The sequence below is a fragment of the Schistosoma mansoni genome, chromosome W (genome assembly GCF_000237925.1).
Source record: "Schistosoma mansoni strain Puerto Rico chromosome W, complete genome".
In the NCBI taxonomy this organism is placed as follows: Eukaryota; Metazoa; Platyhelminthes; class Trematoda; order Strigeidida; family Schistosomatidae; genus Schistosoma; species Schistosoma mansoni.
Window position 1 is genome coordinate 19904618 of NC_031502.1, and position 21683 is coordinate 19926300.

General features: G+C 35.8%; 1 protein-coding gene across 1 annotated transcript; it reads right to left on the reverse strand.

Moving 5' to 3' along the window:
• Positions 1-19388: 19388 nt before the first annotated feature.
• On the reverse strand, positions 19389-21683 carry Smp_148170 (hypothetical protein; the record flags this gene model as incomplete). The annotated part of the gene is made up of 3 exons (XM_018788907.1): positions 19389-19559; positions 21232-21333; positions 21558-21683. 3 exons carry the CDS (start codon positions 21681-21683, stop codon positions 19389-19391), a joined length of 399 nt encoding a protein of 132 aa, XP_018654403.1.

The window sequence follows — 21683 nt, forward strand, 5'->3', positions numbered from 1 at the left end:
CACTAAAGTATTCATTCCAAGTTTTAAGTTGTACTCGAAACCCTTGAAATGAAACGTTTATCAAAAAGTTATACTGATATTTAACCTGTAGTGACCTGCTTTTCTCGATGAGAACGAGATTGGTGTAATGGAAACAATTTTTATTATAACCAATTGTACCAGTGATTGTTTTACTGTACTTGTTTAACTGTATCAAAGTCACTTCTCGTTCCTCTATCCGCCTTGTTTGGTTCGAACTTTCTTACGCTCCGCTCTTATTGCCTGTAATCTTTGGTACGTCTCGGTATTCATTCGATACCACGAGATTGCCAATAAATATACTCTATCTGGACCAGTTACAGTCTTCAAGTTTGCGAGTTATCAAAGGGACCAAGCCGTTTTTGGGCGCGTAATCTCAGTGTAGTGATGATCATAATCCATCAAGACTCGAAGCCATCTACAAATCATTGGATACATCATATATACAGATATGTGATTACTCCCAGTACAACCAATTCACCTAAAAGAACTATTTCATGAAGAGATTCATCAGATCTAAATTAGAACATTAGGTAAAGATATGCGTTTATTGTGTAAAGCCGGCTTTGATTATAAAGCTAAAATGACAAACTTAACCATTCAACCATTAGAGACCTAATAATAACAGACCAAATTTCTTTGTAATCATATGACTTTATGTGAAAGATACCAAGTATGTAGGGAGTAAATAATAAACAAATTAAATATGTTTCTATGGATCATAACAATACTGAATCTTTAGAAGATGTATAATCTTTGTTGTTTAGCTCCTAGTAACAGATAAATGAATCAAAAGGTAAAGTCAAACAAAAACATGTTGATATGACAACAACATAGATTTCAATTCTGTAGTATAAGTAACTAATAATATCATAAACAATGTTAATGAATCAGAAGGGGGTTTTGTGGAGATTTCAGTATTTTTCATAGTTGAAAGTATGAATCAATTGAAACTAGACCACCACCTGGAAGCACTGGACGGCCGTTTCATCCTATTATGAGACTCCTTAGCAGTGAGCATCCACAACCTCGCCTCGTGAAATTCGAACCCAGGATCTACCAGTCTCGCACCAGAGAACTTAACCGATAGACTTGATAAATGCCATACTGAATGTAGAAAAAATATTTTCAATGATTCAACTATTAAACACTGTATAGACTGAAAATCTTTAGTTATTTAAATGGCTTATAATTTAGAGATTGTTCTTGTTAGTAAGCTGATTTAACTAGAAATTGACTGTAAACCTTCAAGGACTGGATACTTGTTTCATCTTGATCTTGAATTCGGAAGTTAGGAAAACCAGTAAACTAACACAGGTAAATACAAGACTATTGATTGACTAGGTATTTGAACTATAGAAGCAGGATCAAACATCCTTATTTCTAACTTTATACACTTTGTAAGATGGATTATCCAATGAAATTGCTGATATCTGCGTGGAAACTTGAACCTCACAAATAATTGAAGTTGACTTCATAGTTAGAGGATCTAGGTTCATCTAACTGACAAGTTACAAAATATTTATGAAGAAAATATGCACCTGAATTCCAGTGTTATGCACTATAAAAAAAGAACTAGTAATTTAGAAATCTGTATGAGAATACCCTTCCAAAATCTCTTTTTAAAACTTCAGGATGCCGGCTCAGTGGTCTGGTGGTTAAGCATTCGCTCACGAGATTGAAAGCTCTGAGTTTGATTCAAGAATGCAGGATCGTGAATGAGCAGTTCTGAGGAGTTTCATACTAGGATGGAACGGTCACTCAGTGTTTCTAATTATAGTTTAGCTTAGATCGATTCGTGAATTCAACTTAAAAAAAACTTTCTTTTCATAAATTCAGTTATTGGGTTAATATTCACTTTGTTTTGCTTTGTTATTTACCATTGATGAATCAAAAGTTGGAAGGAACTGATATTGTCGTATGTGCTACTGATGTTGATTGATATAAGTAGTATGTATCATCAATCGAAGGTGAAATACCAGACGGTTCAGAAGGTTTAGAAGATTGAAAAAAAGAGAACAAGAACAGAGAATGATTGATGTGGAAATGAAGGAACGGTGAAGTCTGAAACCATTGACTGATATTTTACAAATGAAGTATTTACTGTATGGTACTCAGATTTTACTAAGTGATTCTGTAATTTTGTTTGGTGATTCATTTAGTTATCTCAGCTTCTATTCTTGTTCCCTACCCTACTACTACGATTATCATTATCATTATTATTTCTCCTATTTACCGGTACTCGTGATATTCATATAACCACGTTTGTCTTATCAACTATGATTTAAAAAATTTAAATAAAGTTTAACCCTTAGATACTGAATAAAGCCATAGATACATAGATATATTCACACAATAAACTGAAAATAAACAGTCATGTGACTTGAAAATTGAACGCACTGTTTGTTTCTTTTAATCCATACTATTAATAAACACACATTTCAATAGTATGAAACCGAAAAAATGTCCAAATTCTAGGCCAATGGTAATTTACTTATTACATTCTTACTGAGATTATAACATTCCAGATATTCACTATCCTGAATAAGTTTGAAGATTTGACAAGTGTTTAAACGTATGTATGTTTAAGCTGAATAATCTGTGGTAACCATGGTTACACAAATACAACTAATGATACTCATTTATCTGAAGGGTTCTACAGTAGAACGAAACGGCCGTCCAGTGATTCCAAGTTTTCCATGGTGGTCCAGCTTCAATTGACTCACGCTTTCAACTATGAAAATACTGAAATCTCCACAAACAACCCCTTCTAATAATAATAAAAATATATGAAACATTCCACAAATTGTATGTTTATGTTCGGTTAAAGTGGGAAATCAACGACTAATGGTATGATGGTTACAATATAGGTGTTAATACATGTTTACAACAATTACATTCTATAAATAATCAAACCAACCACCTAAGTCATTAGTAACTTAAACTACCTTTAGAAGAAAAAGCTTGGCTCGTTTTTAATATGCTTTCTAAAGAGTAACAAAATCCCTCATGTTAAATGTTCAATTCAATGACACTTTACATTAGTATCCATATCAAGGTTGAACTTGATAGTTTTAAACTTTTAAACTTGTGTTAATTTTAATGTTCACTTATCTGTTCACTCTGAAGAAGCGGCTTACATTAAGTTACGAAACATTAGAAATACAATATCTCTATTCATTAAGATATATCAGAAAAGAATATATTTATTATGAATTATGTATCTCAGGTTCGAACCCCTCCCTCCCTTTTAGCAGAAATGCACATTAAAGTTAAATGAACAAATATTTACCTGTTAGCAGTGGAATCCAGGACGCGCGTTTCGTCCTATTCGAGACTCGTCAGCTGGATGTACTTGCATCTCAGAGTGATGTTCACTCTGGGACTCGAACCTTGTAACTTTCGCTTCAAACATCATCGCGTTATCCACTCAGCTACTGAGTCCTGATAGCCACTTGCTTGTGCAATGGGGCGAGGTATGAATTCACTGAGTATTGTTTGTTTGAATCTTTCCATTGATGCTTAGGACTGTCCACTGCTTCCATAATCTTCCTCCTAAGTTATAAATCTTCTTCATTATCTCAAAATCATCTAAGTATACCGTACTTTTCTTCTTTCGAATAAGAAGGAACTTGATCAAGAAATAGATTTCCACAAGAGAATAGATATACCTTTTTTTTCTCACAAATATCTGTGTCAACATGTTCAATTATAGAAATCCTACTGATCAAGTGTACAGCATAATGGTAAACAACTGAACAAAACAGAATATGAATAGTATAAATTTATAGGTTGAAAGCAAACTGTGTATTATACTTTATTCCATCTGATTTGACCGATCATGACTAAGGAAGAATGCTTCAGCATTCCTGGAATTCATCATTTAGATGTATCTATATACAAAATATTATTGTAATGTGGGAGCTATGGAGGTCAGCGAGCCGCAGACTCTACATTTTGACGGAGAGCTTGGCACAGACTGCAGTACATGAAGAAGATGAGCACGGCGAGCAGAACCACCGCATGAATGAATGCTTTAAAGGGGGGGACGAGTGTAGTGTGATCTACTAATATCCATATAAGTAGTGTATGGTGATGGTCAGACATAGAATGTATTTTGGCAGAAGATCGATAAGGAACGGACAGGAATGAAGCGCAATCGGTACGAAAATGCATGAACAATCAAATCAGAGAAGATGAACTGATCTTTACAGAAGGAACAGTGAAGATTGAGACAATTGATGGTTATTTTCTCAAATTAACTGTTGAGTGTATGGTTATCAGAATTTAGTGAGATAGTCTGTCATTTGAGCTTATAAATATTCGATTGTCCCCACTCGTGTTCTGTTCACAACATTATAAGTCCATTTTTATTTCATTCTCCATGTAGCTAAGGATACAAGATTATTTGTTATAATATAAAAGTTTTCAGAAATATAATTAATGGATGAAACTATAATTTTATGGATGACCTTTGAAAGACGCTAGATTGACCTTGAGAGTGCCCCTTTCTAATAACTAGGACCAAATGAGAGTTATAAACCAATGTGAGAAATTAGAATTATGATTTACATTTGATGGTTAAGGTTAGGAATTAGATACCAAAACTCTATTTAGCCAAATGGATGAATGAATTCCGCGCCAAAATTCAAGTCCTGTTATCTTATATCTGATTTGTTCATCCATAAATTATAGTTTCGTACATTATTAAACAAAAAGGGAAATTATCAATAGGGGGTTTTTGTGGAGATTTTAGTAATTTTATATAGTTGAAATCATGAGTCAGTTGAATATAGACCACTATGGAAAACCTGGAAGCACTGCTTTAAGGCTGTTTCGTCCTATTTTGGGACTCCTCGGCAGTGTGCATCTATGATCCCGCCTCATGAGAGACGAACCCAGGATCTATCAGTCTCACGCGCGAGTTAAGTGTGGTTCATTTAAGAAAGAAAGAAATGGAGAATGAGATAGGAATATTTTAAGTAAATTTAATAACTGATAGGTCCTGGGTTCGAACCTCGAGAGGCGGGATCGTGGATGAGCACTGCTGAGGAGTCCGACAATAGGACGAAACAGCCTTAAAGTGGTGCTTCCAGGTTTTTCATGGTGATCAAGCTTCACTTGACTTATGATTTCAACTATATAAAAAGGGAAATTAATAATTGTATCATTAACTTTCGTTACAATGAGTAGACGAGACAATATTTTTCTGAAATCATATGATATATTAAAGTTATATGATGATTAAATTGTATAATAAATGACTGTTTTAGTCAAGGTCACTACCCCCATATGTTCTTTATCAAAGCTATCTCCCCCTTAGTTATATAATAACTTCTAAATCTCATTGTGTATATATAACATCCGGTAGCATTCATAATGTGTCCATCACTCTTTACTTTTTCGAGAATATCTGGATTCACTTAGCAACCTTTAATTATTACTTAAAACTCCATTCTAACATCAATTCAATTACATGAATGTAAATGATCAGATAACTTACTTACTTACTTACTTACTCACTTACTTACTTACTTACTTACTTACTTACTCGCTTACTTACTTACTTACTTACTTACTTACTTACTTACTTACTTATTTACTTACTTACTTACTCACTTACTTACTCACTTACTTACTTACTTATTTACTTACTTACTTACTTACTTACTTACTTACACCTGTTACTCCCAATGGAGCATAGGCCACCGACCAGCTTTCTCCAACTCACTCTGTCCTCTCCCTTCCTTTCTAGTTCTATCCAATTTTTGTTCATTCTTCTCATGTCTATCTCCATTTCTCAGCGTAATGTGCTCTTTGGTCTTCCTCTTCTCCTTCAACTTTCAGGATTCCATCTGAGGGCTTGCCTTTTGACTCAGTTGGATGCTTTCTTCAATGTATGTCCCATACACTCCAGCGCTTCTTCCTGACTTCTTCCTCCACTGGATGGAATCTGGTTTTTTGTCTCCCACAGCACGTTGTTGCAGATAATGTCTGGCCAACGGATCCTAAGTATCTTGCGTAGACAACTGTTAATAAACACCTGTATCTTCTGGATGATGGCTTTCGTAGTTCTCCACGTCTCCGCCCCATACAGTAAAACTGTCTTGACATTTGTATTGAAAATTCTGATCTTGGTGTTGGTTGACAATTGTTTTGAGTCCCAGATGTTCTTCATTTGTAAATATGCTGCTCTCGCTTTGCCGATACGCGCCTTCAAATCTGCGTTAGATCCAATGTGTTCATCAATGATGCTGCCCAGATATGTAAAGGTTTCTACATCCTCCAAAGCTTCTCCGTCAAGTGTAATTCGATTGTTGCATGCTGAGTTGTATCGGAGAATCTCGCTTTTCCCTTTGTTTATATAAAACCTACTGCTGCTGAGGCTGCTGCGACACTGATCGTCTTCTCCTGCATTTGTTGTCTTCAGATAACTACAACGTATTTAACAATTCATCATTCATTAAAACCAGTCCTTCTATAATCTTACCAGTCTAACTTACTTATCTTGGATATATATGTACTTGATTAAAATGTACTATTTCATAATCTGACTAATATTGCCTTCATCATAATCGATATTTCTGAAAGTTCCGCGTTAACATAACTAGGTTGTACACTATTAAGCTAGTCATAATACTATTGATTGTTATTACTTTGTTGATGTTTAAGAACTGAATAAGATAGATTGTCAAGTATTTTTATGTAAAACAGGAGGAATTGATAGTAAGCTCCTACATAGAGATATGTATGTAATACAAATGAAATTATGAAAAACAATCCATGCTACTTATATTATGTCAAAAAACCTTATATTGTCATCAAAACCGATTGAGGAACAAATGATTTGTTATAGCCCCCAAATACTCTGGTACTGTCGAGAGTGCGGAGAGTCAGCTCTCCCTCTCAAAATGCTCTCACATAGCCACGCCTATACAGTCAATGTCAGGGAAGTCCTACTCATTGTCTTCTCGTGGCATTACTGTTGTTTACGAAATTGAGAGGAAGAAAAGCGAATGTTCGGCTCTCTAAACCGGTTGGTGGACATGGAGGGTCCACCTAGGCGAGTTGGAAAACCCTGATTTCAAATCAATGGTGTACATGGGCTTCAAGATCCTGAATGGCGTATAAACCTATTGTTGGTTACCGTCTACCATGGGACTGCATCTCCTAACGTTTCTGGACTACTTTGTGGGTTAGACCTTCAGGTCGAAGGCTCTGGGAGTGGCTCCCTAAGGAAACCATCTGTTTCGTTTTAGGCACCCGGGTAGTATCATAACCCACACACAAATCAAGTGACTTGTGTGGTGCACATGTATTCGGTGCCCCTTTATATCGATATTTATATGGTCAAATAAATAAATAAATGTTTGTTCGGTACAGCGCAATGTTTAAAGTTACAGATGTTAACCGATGAAAGTCAACTAGCAGTTTGAAGCCTAGGAGCTCACTGAGAATTCTAAAGGCCCTGAGATCGATCCCCAGTAGGGTCTTGAACGCTGAAGATTCAACGTTTTTAGATCATTCTTATTTTATTTAAACTTGTGAAATCCCTGTTTGAATCGAAAAACCAAATGATTGGATTTTTTCCATCTTTAGGCTTAGCAAAATTTAAAAGCGGCTCGTCTGATTGATTAGGCTCTCTCTAAGAGACCCGAAGATCTTAAGTTCAGGTTCTGTTGAGGTCGCTGGTACACACTGATGAAGAGTTCCATACAAGATGAAATGACTTCCTAGCAGTCCCTGTTTCGGTAGCACCGTAATTATGATCGGTTTGCGAGAACACAACCTACAAATCTTATTCAACGTTTCAGTCTATGAAAAATTAGCACTGAAAAAAATTCTGCAATAAGTTGAGGAAGTTGTTGAATTTCACGATACCATGGACCAATCAATGTCAGACTACCACTGAAAACCTGAAAGCCCTGAATGGTCGTTTCGTTCTAGTAAAGGACTTTTCAGAAGTGCCCATCCACTATCCGGCATACAGGAATCAAACGCACCACTTTCGGACTTGCGCGCGAATGCTTAACAAATAGACCACTAAGTCGGCATCCACAGGTGTTAATGTCTAACTTCAATCAATACACGATACTGTGCTACCATCTTCCATTGTCCTCGGTGAATAACAGCCTCACACCTGATACGGTTTAGCTCCACTGGCAACAGCTTCATACTAACATCCCCGAAATCAACTGTCAAAACAAGTCACTGGTAAACACATGACTAAACGTCCTGGAGCTCATGGATGAACACTAATAAGGATTTACATATTAGGACTATCCAGTACTTCCAGGTTTTTAAATGATGGATCATCCCCACACATAAACACATTTTTATAACGTAGTGCCACACAGATACATTCAGTTGTTACTTAGATGTTGAAATCAACTGTTTACATACTATTAATTCATAGCTTTGTATAATCCACCAATGCACACATGCAACTTCATTGTTACATTTCATCTAAACGAAATCATCATTCCAGATCCTGGTTTCGAATCTCGAGAGGCGAGATCGTGGATGCGCACTGCCACTGATGAGTCCCACAATGGGACAAAACGGACTTAAAGCAGTGCTTCCAGGTTTTCCATGGTGGTCTAGCTTCAATTGACTCATGATTTACATTTTTAATAATCGAATTATACCGAAATAACTTTTTTTGTTTATATTTTCAGATTAGACAAAATAAAAAAATTGTAGCTAATTTTTTTAAATCTAAACTAGTCTGTGAAACGGAACAAATAACCTTGACATTTTCATTTGTATGTTTATACAATCTTAAGATTTATATATTCACTTGTTATTGTTTACTTGAATCTTCCCATTGCTGTTTGGGACTGCAATCGATCAGTCTCTTATTGGTATATGTGTATACTGTGCGTATTGCTTTGATATTACCTGAAGTCACAAGCATTATAAGCAGAGATGGATGATTGCTAGCAGTGAAATGCAGGATGCGTGTTTCGTCCTATTTTGGGACTCGGTCAGTTGGATTTACCTGCATCTTAAAGTTGATGTTCACTCTGGGACTCGAACTCAGTACAGTAACATTCGCTTCAAATGCCATCGCGTTATCCCCTTAGCTATTGGAAAGATTCAAGTAAACAATACAAAGTGAATTTAAACTTTACCCTATTGCACAAGCAAGTGGTTATCAAGACTCAGTAGCTAAGTGGATGACATGATAGCGTTTGAAGTGAACGGTACTGTACTGAGTTCGAGTCCCAGAGTGGACATCAACTCTGAGATGCAGGTAAATCCGCCTGACGCGTCCCAACTAGAACGAAATGCGTGTCCTGGATTTCACTGCTAGCCATTATCCATCTTTGTTTATAAGAAATCATTTTCCTAAAAGTTTACTCAATAATAAGCGACTTAATTAAGTAGAAAGGCTAAGGAAGATAGAAATTTGAATTGTTTTTTTCTATTTAGAAAAATGCTTATATCTATAAGAAAGATTCGAACACTAACTTTTAATGTGAATCAATTCACAATGAGAATAGTCATAATTAGTAACGATATTTCTCCAGCATTAAGATCGTAGAACCAAAAGGGGATTTTGGGAAGATTTTAGTAATTTAAAAGTTGAAATCATGAGTCAATTGAAGCTAGACCACCATGGAAAACCTGGAAGCACTGGACGACCATTTCGTTCTATTGTGGGACTCCTCAGAAGTGCACATCCACGATCCCGTCTTGCGAGATTCAAACCCAGGACTTATCAGTCTCGCATGCGAGCGCTTAACCTCTAGACCACCTCTAGACTACAACTTTTCATGATATATGCCACTTATTTATATCATTTAAACAATCTTTATAGAAAGTTTATTTTTATGATTGCTATACCAAGTTTTCATTAACATCTAGCCAAGAGCATTTGTATGTAGGTATCGCTATATACACTAAGAAGTTCGGTTTTGAAGTATCACTGTTTATCAGCAACGAGTGATATAAAATATAAAAAAAAGACATAAAATGAATCATCTTGTTATTAACCTCAAATTATATCTATTGCATTGTTCGACTGTAAATCTTGTTGAATAATAACAAGATCGACCTACTTCCATATATTCTACCTGTCTCTCATGTCCTTTGAATAATTTTTTTTCTGGTTAGCGTTTTTTTAGCGAGTTGGTTTTCTACGGGATGGGTTCGCTAACCCCATGCCCAACCCTCCTCCCTTACCCGGGCTTGGGGACCGGCAGTAGCCCCCGGAGGATCATTGAATAAAGTCAGTAAAAATTAAATTACAATGAATATCATTCTTCATGATTGTACACTGTTTACAGTTAACAACAAATAAACATCAAAATAGAATGAATTCACTTCATTCAACAAATGTTGTCATTCCTTAGTTGCTTAATTCATCAACAGATCAAGTTGCATCCAACTGTTACGGTAATACTCCAAATCCGTTTCTTTCACAGTTCTATACATCAATATTCCAATATGCTAAGAACTTGTAATTGCAAAGTGATATCGAGGTGATCCATTCAGGATAATCATTTCCTAATTCAGATTGACCAGTCTCAGTATTGATTATCAGGAAAAGATGGAAATTGCAAACAATTACTAACACCATCATGCTCGTTGAATAAGTCAATATGATTGTGGACTTAGAGGTTCATAATAAATAATGCGTGAGGATTTGAATTGACAAGCCCAGTGTTGTAGTAATCATGTAGACATTCACCCTAATATCTAGATATCATCCGCTGATGAGTTCGAAATCGGTAGGAATTAAACCCTGGATTTCGTTGCTATCCTATAAGCTAAATATTATCAAATAAAGCAGTTGTTTGTAAGTGATAAACAAAGTTTAAAACACCTTATAAACTTTGATTGATAAATTTTAACCAAAATAGAATTTAATTGATTTACCCAAGGTCTGTAGGGGAATAGATTGTTCATCTGACCAAAGTCATTGCTCACAATCACAGACTGAAACAATTCCGTTTATATCATAGGTCGAATCAATATGCACTTATGTTTATGTGTCATTCATCGAAACTTCCTACATTCTCTTAGTCTTCTTAAACTGTATATCTAGTTCAACGGACTGCAGAAAGTATGTATAATGACTTAATGGGATTCACATAACAACATAATAAGTTAATCTCAGTTCATCACCATAAAACATATTTACATTCTACAAAATTTCATTAGAAAACAATTCAGAATAACCAAGCCCCCAAATGACCTGGTAGGCAGCCAAATGCCCTTGTACGGCCGAGAATGGAGATAGTCCGTTCTCCCTCTCCAAATCCTCTCACACGGCCACGCGTATATAGTCTCTGCCACGGAAGTCCTACTCACTACCTTCTCAATGCATTACTGTTGTTTACGAAATTGAGAGGACGAAAAGCAAATATCCGTAGCGTCCACCTGGGCGAGTTGGAAAACCCTGATTCCAAACCAATGGTGTACATGGGCTGGCTCCAGTATCCTGAGGCAAGAAATGGCGTATAAATCAATCGTTGGTCACCGACTACCCTGGGACTGCATCTCCTCACGATGCTCCACTGTCTTGTGGATCAGATCTTTAGGTCAAAGGCTCCGGGTGTGGCCCCTTAAGAAAACCACCTGATTCGGTTTGGCCACCCGGGCAGTATTACAGCCCTCACACAAATCAAATGAGATTTGTGTGGCGCAAATGTATCTGGTGCTTCCTTGTACCAATATTTATGTGTATAAATAAAATAAAATAACAATACACTACAAATTATCATGATACACAAAACTGTTGAATCTTCCTTCATTCTAACCAAATAAGACCATTTCAATCTAACTCGTGTTCAAATTGCATATCTCCGATGCATTTCCACTATCAATCAAACTACTATTCAAAGTAAAACGTCATGATGTATGTAACATTGATGTTGCCTTTTTATTATTTTCTTCACAAAATTGGCAAGCTGTCTAATATGGATGATAATTCTGGACAAATAATACATCACAAATGTAGCCATTATCACTAGAAGGAAACAAGAAGATTATGACAATGTAGAGAATTACGAATTATCTCTTCATTCGTTTAATCTATCTCTGCTGTCATAATCACCTTTCCATTCTCGATATGTCATCACCTCACTACTTATATCTGTCAACATAAGTAGCATTCACTACAATACTACTACTACTACTACTACTACTACTACTACTACTACTACTACTACTACTACTACTACTACTACTACTAATACTAATACTAATACTAATACTAATACTACTGTAATTAACAAGAATACAGGTGAGGACAATCGTTCATACTTGTGACGAAATTACAGATTTCCTTGGTAAAATAGAATAACCATACTTCAATATTTGTTTCAGACTTCATTGTTCCTTCATTTCTATATCCATTACTTTCTGTTCCCTATCTCTTCTATTCTATCTATTCAACCATCTGATGTCAGGCATTTCATTTCTGATTGACGTTATATACTACTTATATATATATATATATATATATATATATATATATATATATATATATATATATATATATATATATATAGATAGATATTTCCTTAATATCATTTTGTTCAATTCCTTAGTGAATTCCATTCGAATCTCATATATTAACTAACAAACTTGTCCGAAATTCCAGTTATTTCAAAAGAATGTGAATGATTCACCAATCATTTTTGTTTACTCTTCATCTTCTTTTTATTTTTATTTTTCCCCTATTTCTGTGATTAGATAATTCGGTATTTTGTGTTTATTTTCAGTTATACTGATGAATTTTTTTCATTGTTTTTCTTCTTTTTTCCATCAAGCATAAAGTTTTCTAATTTCTAGTTGAAATCATGAGTGAATCGAAGCTAAACCATCATGAAAAACCTGGAAGCACTGCTTTAAGGCTGTTTCGTTCCACTGTCGGACTCCCCAGCAGTGCGCGTCCACAATCCCGCCTCATGAGATTCGAACCCAGAACCTATCAGTCTCGCGCGCGAGCGTTTAACCTCTAGACCACTGAGTTGGCATCCAACGGTTTTAATGTCTAACTTTAACCAATCCATGGAGTTGAGCAACCGTTCATCATTATCTTCAGTGAGTTACTATCTCACAACAAACCCGATTCAACTCCATTAGTCACTGCTTCTCACTAGAACTCCAAGAAATACCTCTTGGGACGAAATGGCCGTCCAGTGCTTCCAGGTTTTCCCTGGTGGTCTAGCTTCAATTGACTCATGATTTCAACTATATCAAATACATTTGTTTATCCCTACTGGTATTCTCGTTCACCAAAGTGCCTCGAATAAGCTAAGTCTGTGACAAATACATTTCAAAAGATGAATAAATGTTAAGATGATGTTGAAATTAGTCTCTGAAGTCAGTCAGATAATTATTGAAACTCAAAGCACCTAGAATGTTTAATACATTTATTTACTACTAAGTACTTCAAAGATATCCCATAATAGTTAAATCTCATATAATATCGAATCATGTATTTTTCTTGTTCAGAATATTTGTGGTTGTACGAAAACAAATGACAGGGAAAGGGGAAACCAGTACAAAAAACTAACTTTAACGTGTTCAGCTAGAAAAAGATGGTGTTATGACTGAGTAAAACACGATACCATGGTTTCAGTTTGATGGAGTATTTATTTAATATATCACTTGTTTCATTCTTAATCTAGTGTGATATTCAAGTGATGTTAATTCAGTACGCCATTCACTATTCATTTTATTAATTAATGTGGAATTTATCCAGTGTAACACTAGATGGGATAGTTTTATTATAAAATCTAGCCGTTTTCTCTCGATTTCGGTTGTGAATGATATTCGTTGATCGATCATCAAACTCTTATTAAGTTCATGAATAGACATATTTGGTCAATGGTTGGTCATTATGATTATTCAGAATGTGCGTATGATCTTGATGTACCATTAGTTCTTCTTTTATTCCTTGTATTGTTTAAATCTGTCTTCTGTTGTTTCAAGTCTTAGTTTTTCATGATGATAACAAACCTTGAAATGGACTTCCCAATATTTAAGTAAAAAATAATGACCGATGGAATTCAGTTATGAAATAGATCTAAAAGTATCAATAAAATGAATTTAAAATGGAAGCACAAAAACATTTGATCAGAAGCGTGGGGTAGGGTGAATGCGTGATGTTTGCATGTATTAATAATTTCTTGATACATTATACTGCGCCTATTGCAAATTCCAAAAACAGTACGTTCAGTTGTGCTCATCGAGTTTTACCTGACCTAAATTGAACATCTCACGAAGCTTATAGTTAGTTCATTATTTCAAATATTTCTGAATATTATGGAATGTGTCCAATAATCCTTTTTAAAAAAAGTTAATTGGCCAGAGGTCAGTTTCTTCTTATCTAGTAAGATACTAAAATTAACCTAATACATGAACACTTTATAGTCATAACTCGCTTCAGATTAGCCTGAATTTGAAGAAAATTCGGATCAATTATTATTTTGTGAACAGATAGTCATTATTTTAAACTAATTTGACAGTTCACGGTCAAGTAGGAGAAATTCAAGCATGTATGTAAATTATGAAGGATTTCCTAGAAACGGTCTGATATAATTTCATGAATCATCGAGATCTATGGATTACTGGACATCTGCCTCTTTGTTGTTTGGATGTCCACAGTAGTGAAGGCGAACGTGATAAATCTAAACTGCTAGGTCATGGAGTAATTTTTATTTAATGGTGTTCTACAATCCTTAAATAATACCAACAGTTGGTAGTTACATCTTGCCAAAGAATCACTCGGAAATTCACCTTTAATTCAGCCACAAGTATACTGTGATGTTTAAATAAATCAATGACTTCTTCGTATTGATGACTGTAGTAATTTTGAATTCCAAATACAATACATTCGTTCGGGCTCATCTAATACTTCTTGATTAAATTGCGTTATTCTTGGGATTACTAATTCATACTATAATTCAAATACTTCTCATTATCATATTGGCGTCGCGATTGAGCCTGTAATGGAACGGTTGGATATAAATTCAGGTTTTAGTGCTTTTGAGGAGTACATGGAGAGGTTCGAAATCTGGGCTATGACCAAGGAAGACGATGAAGATTTTAATATTGCGGCCCATTTCCTTACATTCATCGGAAAAGAAGCATACAGCCTTATAAAGACTTTGACACTTCCAGACAAACCGATTTCACTCCCCTATGCAACTCTCAAGCAACTACTGTTGGATCATGTAAAGTATACAAATTCTGAATGCGGTAAGAGAGAAAAATTCGATAAAATGACTCGACAGAAGATCAGAAATTCCACTACTTTACTAAGTCGTCGCTGTTCGATGCGTAATCAAAGTTATTCAGATAATACTTCATTGAGCTGTGAAACAGTCCATGAAGGTGAGCACGAGTTTAGTAAATGCATGTTCTGTGGCAAGTTTCACCCATGTAATTCATGTGTATTTCGTAATCCTAAATGCTTTAACTGTGGTGAAACTGGACACATCCAGTCAGTTTGTAATACCATGCTTCATTTTGCTGAAAGTAATGCTAAGATGGATGCTTCTAATGATCAGCTATCTTTATCCAGAAGTGGTATAACGTCACATAGCAGTCCAGAGTTGAATGAAACTCAGAATCATTGTGAGACAAAAATTTTTAACCAACAAACTTATCGGATTTCTCATGTTATTGAACCAGATATGGTTTGTCGTAATAATTCACATACTTCTGATGGAATTTCTTACAACTCTGAGAATAGAATGCTGAATGAGTCAAATCATGATCAAAAACCAGATTCAGTTTTGGTAGATGCTGAATTCCCTGATGATCCATCATTCTCTAATGAAACTCTTAATCAATTTGAGGAAAATATTCCAGGGAAATCGAATTCTGATATCATATCAAGTGTCAGTGGTCCTCACAATCAATTCATCTCTAATGATATTCCTAATGAATGTGAAAAATATGTTCCGAATGAGTCGAATTTTAGTCATATTTCTGATGTTATTGTGTCAGATGTTGGATACTCTTACGAACAATGTATGTTGAATAGAATCCCTAGTCAAAGGTATGATGAATCAAAGGGGATAGCAAAATTTACCGAAATAATCAGAGAACCAGTTTGCCCAGAAGTGAATTTTGCACAGGTAGAGAATCCAAATCAAGTCCAAGATTATCCTAATGAATATGAGGCAGATGAATGTTTTCTATTCGATTGTTTCGTAGGAAAGTCGAGCCTAGTCGAATCACATGTGTTAATTACATATATCAATGCATATCCATCTGCGTATTCTAATATGAATAACAAAAGAATATGTATCATTATTTTTATTCAAGTCAAAGTCACATGATGGAATACCTCAAATTATATATCAGTGTTTATCCCCAAATACTCACATACAGTAGTCGATGCGTGAGATTTGAGAAGATACTGCAAATTGGGAACGTCATATTTGCTAAAACATTGTGACGTAAGGACCCAACATTATTTCGTGGGGGAGGATATTGTTGGAAGGTCTATGATGCAAATTCTAAATAACAATGGTTCCACTACACAACCGATATGCTGATTGTATACAATTCCAGAACCCAGATAAAACAGAGTCTACATCCAATACACCGTCGGACAGATGTAAGATGAACTTACGAAGAAGACGAACAATCGATTACAGACACTTACACTCCAATTCGAGCTGTGGCGGATGTGATGTTTAAATAAATCAATGACTTCTTCGTATTGATGACTGTTGTAATTTTGAATTCCAAATACAATACATTCGTTCGGGCTCATCTAATACTTCTTGATTACATAGCGTTATTCCTGGGATTACTGGTTTATACTACAACTCAAATACTTCTGATTATCATATATACGCATCATTGTTAGTACTTGTTAGCAAGGTTCCAGAAGAGATTTGTACAGTCTGAAGGCAATTTTCATAACACTGATACGTTAATTATCATTTTCGATCAACTAGCGCCAAACCTGATCGGATGTATAGATCTCTATGTGAGGTCTTCTGAGTGTGGCAGGTAAATCATGTTCACGAACTCAAGCGTATAGACTCTACTGTGGTATTCGGTGCTTTTAAAATAGTTTGACTGATGAAGAAAATAACTGAAAAATTGCTCATAGTGGTATTTCTGGCAATGGATATTATTGGAATACCCGAAAAGTATAAACGGTCCCGCACCACAATCTGAAAATACGCTAAACACCGTTATAATGTAAACTAGTATTCAAGTCAAATGCAATATAGACGAAGTAAGTCTGATAGTTATTCCTTTAACTAAATATCACAAGCGGTTCTAAGGACTGCTACACAAACAGAATCACGGAAACCCAAATCATACATTCAAAAATCAGACAAGATGGATATTATAATTGGCAAATTAATTGTCATTGTTGGTTTATCCTCAGAGTCATCGTGTACCGAAATTGTTTATATCTTGCAAAAGGTTCTCAAAAGAACCTGGAGGTGTTCAGAGTCAGAGCGTTTGGATGCTATGAATTTGGATGTGGCTGAACACGGACTTTGAATGTGAATGGTAAACTACATAATCATTATTCGCCAAAAACTTGTGTTGAGGTTGGTAATACCGTGAGGGTTGTGCACTTTTACTGACTTTCTCAACGAAGATCCTTGCTATATACCAAAACGTGTGGCTTGAGATATTTATATGTACATACTGCACTAAAGTATAAACCTTCATGTTCACAAATCCTGCTACCGTATAAATAATCGGATCATGGAGAAGGTATATATATTCAGTGTAAAATGCACGCATTAAAGTGGCTCGTTACCAGACGCTGGTATCGTCTGACCTGGGACTCAACCTCTTATGACATGAAATCTATGATTGAGCTAACCGTCGCCAGAAATCAAATCCATGAAGTTGTGAAGACTGGATTCGGATATACGAGCTTCAGAAGTCCCATAAAACACAATTAAAGCACTCGGAGACATTTGTGCGTGCCGTAGAACTGGAAAACATTTATTTAACATCTATTTATTCCACTTCTTACCAATATGTAAGCATCTAATTCTGAAGTCTTGTCTAATATCCGTATTACGTGATGCGTACAGCAGATTTTCACAACATTGTTTGCGAAACTTATTTTGTAGACTATGAATATAGATTTTTAGGACTTTTTCCTCAAATAATGTGATCGGTACATATGAGTAGTGGCAGCATTTATTTACAAGACCTAACCACTTAATTACACAGTAACGAGAGTTCTCGACCATTATGCCACTCTGGCTTTTGCTTGGCTAATATGTCTTTTTTATTCCACGACCCAAAGCAGAACCAGGAAACATTCGAGTGTTGTTCGTACAAAATAATCTTTCGTACCATAAAACAATATTTTCCTCCATCGACCCTAGAAGCGATACTACAAAATACAGAGTTGATTGTAGATCAACTCAGAAGCCTAAGTAAAGCATTACGTTAGACCAAAAATTCATGATTAATAACCAATAGAAATACAAAATCCTTATTATCCAGGCATTAAAATTACCCACATGAGCTGCAAATCTTTAGCAAATGTGCAACTTCATAATGAAAAGCAGTTTTAACGCCGACAATATCGTTACCAGATTAAGCATTCGCAAAGTATACAATAATGAATGTATACAAAACAATCAACCTACTTTGGATAGAAATACTTTTATCTCCGCCACACGACACTTTTGTGGTGTTAGTTTTCAACCACGAAGTCCTTGAGGCTGAACAAACGATAACTGAGATTTGTATTCGACATTTAACATCAAGAAGAGGTCGGGAATACTGAACATGGAAACACTTGATCAGTATGGAATGGCTCGAGTCTGTTTAAATTTTTCCCCTTCATATTTTATATGTTATTCTATCCACAGCCTGAATGTAGTCTTCAGAAGTTCTAAACAGCTTATTACTGACTGTCACGATCGGACGAGTCAGTATAGACAACGGTGTGACTTCCATATAAGGTCTGATAGATTAGAAAATCACATCGTGATAGATCTACAATATAGGCATTAGATCTATTTTACTAGTAGCAACGGTAAATGAACTTAGCACATATCTAAACGTCACGTTCATAGCACACTGTCCTGAAAAAGCAAACGCAAAGTGGTAGTTAACCAATTAGAAAGCTGTAACCGTCAATGACTCACTAAAGTAAATCTCTTTGGGGAAGTAGTGTATCTTTAAAAAGAATGTAACTTGTTGCTAATCCTAATGGACAACACGACCTGAGGGCGATCAACCACGTATGGTGGCTATATGTTGGCATGGCCTATGCTGTGGGGTGTTTCTACTCCTGGATAGCCACTGTGGTGGTCTATACATACATCTGCTGTAGGCTCCGATCAATTAAATTCCTCTCCCCATGATTAGAATATTCCCTATTCGTAATACGAATTTCATTTTTATGATGTCATAATGTTGGCATCATCTAACACTCTTCTACTGCAAACGCCTTTAGGCAACAGCCAACGACCAAATGACATTGGATTTAGCTGTAAAAATAATTCATTCCAAAGATCCTCGGTGGGCTCTCTTCCCCTAAATAAGAAACTCCGACCACCACTATTTAATGCCTTGAAAAACCAAAAATTTGTGACCCTTTTTCATAACAGGTCTTAATCATCACGTGAAAAGAGAGATTTTATAGGAAAATGAAAGTTCTCACTTCGCAGCGCGCCACATTAAAATCTTCGCTACTCAATCACATTGTTATCAGGTGACTTTATCTCGTTTTACACTATACTCCAGTATTAGTTGCCAAACATGTGAACGTACTTTTAAAAATTGAATAGCGTGTTTTTGGGCTAAAATTTGAAAGATTCTTCGTGTTCATGGGTGTTTAAGACCTACTAATTGTCAATAATTAATATTTCCCAGTCTCCACATTTTGGGGAAATTTCGGGGAAGCTGCTTTAGAACGTTTTGTGGAAATGGCGCAACCCCATAAAATTTCCCCATATCTGGAAAAATTCCTACTATTTTGGGGATTTCCCTAGGATCTTATGACACTTTAAGGAAATCTGTCTGTATTTATTGATGAAACCCCAAAATTTCCGCAATTTTGGAGTTCCCCTAAATTCCTCGTTTTTAGCCGATATTTCTTCAGAATTTTCGACAACTTCGAAGAAACTCATCGACGTTCTGTGATTGAAACCCAATATTTCCCCGCTTTTTGGGGACATTATACACGATTTTGACTATCCCAAACACCGCGTTCGGCATACAGTGAAATTACTGATTGCACTGAAAAGATTGGCGACTTGGTAATAAGTACTTGAAAGTTCCTAGTCATCTGTTCCATGTTTTCCTGTTAACTTCTCACAGTAAACACTGTACCAGAGCAATTTAACTATTATTGGTAACGAGAACACCTCCGCCGCGATAAATCAGTGGCCAGACTATGATTTGTGGACGACCTTTAAACTAATCTTAAGTGACTCTAAGGAATATTGGCCAATCAGTAAACAGTCAGTACAGAGTGGGAATATATTATACAAAACCATAGAATTAAATTGGATACACTTCTTTTACATGGTTCAAAAATTGTCAAGGTTTGAAAGAGGTTCAAAGGTTCTAAAATCGTAATGCATACGGTAGAGGAACTCATCGATATGGATCCATAATAGTCGGTCTCCGGAGCCATAATAAGATCGCAAAAGCTCTTTCAGCCTCGACCACATAGCTTCAATATTGTTTGTATGTACTCCGGTTGTTTAAGCTTGTTATTTTTATTACTCATATATCTCTACAATGCTCATACCGCTGAACATTTGAAGCTTCAATAACATCTGCAAATACTGCAGCCAATGTTACTGGTGCTTTTATTATACAGTTCGCGGCAATTATTATAATTTGCCTTAATCTCAAACTGGATTGAGCAGAAAAAGTTCCTATTCTAGCAAACGTCTTCCTCCAAAATATATATTGCATCGAAAGACAGCATCACTATAGTCTTCACAAGGTCTACAAGTCATTTGATTACCGCAATTACAAATAAAGGAACTTGTTAGTAGTCCCATTTATTGTAGCCGCTTCATTGTCTCATCTCTAAAATCCTCTGTGAACCGATAGTATATGAGCATCAGGTACTGAGATTGTGGCCGAGACCTTGAAATCCCTCAAACGCTTCTGGTTGGCTCGTCCATAAACTATAGTCTCGCCTAAAAACAGAAACCGGTATTTAATCGCAGATCTAAAGTGCATTTCCATCACCGTTTCTCTTGATCTCCATCCAAGCTTATTTACTTTATCTCTTGCGTCTTGTAAGAAAGCCTGGCTTGCAACACCCATGGCTTGTGTTGTTTCTTTTTCTGGACTAGTTGCACTTCGGAACCGTGAACACAACATCTGCAAATATAGTAACACTGGTATGAACGTACTTTGAATCGTCCTGTAGAATCTGTAATTACTGATACCTATTTTACTTTTTGTTCCACGTAAGGTATAAGTAATAGCCAGTCCCGGCGTCTTCACGTAAGCTAGACATATTTTGGTTGATTTCCGGAGATCATCACATACGATCTCGGACAATATGGTCACCTAAAATTTTATAAACACCTTTCACAACTTACGAACTGATCACGAAACTTGTGCTCCTCCAAAGCAACTTCAAAACTACGCAATTCCTCAGGTGTTTTCGATGGGAATGTGAAGCTTGAGGTGTCTATACTGTCGCTGTACTTGTCCTTCACACGCAT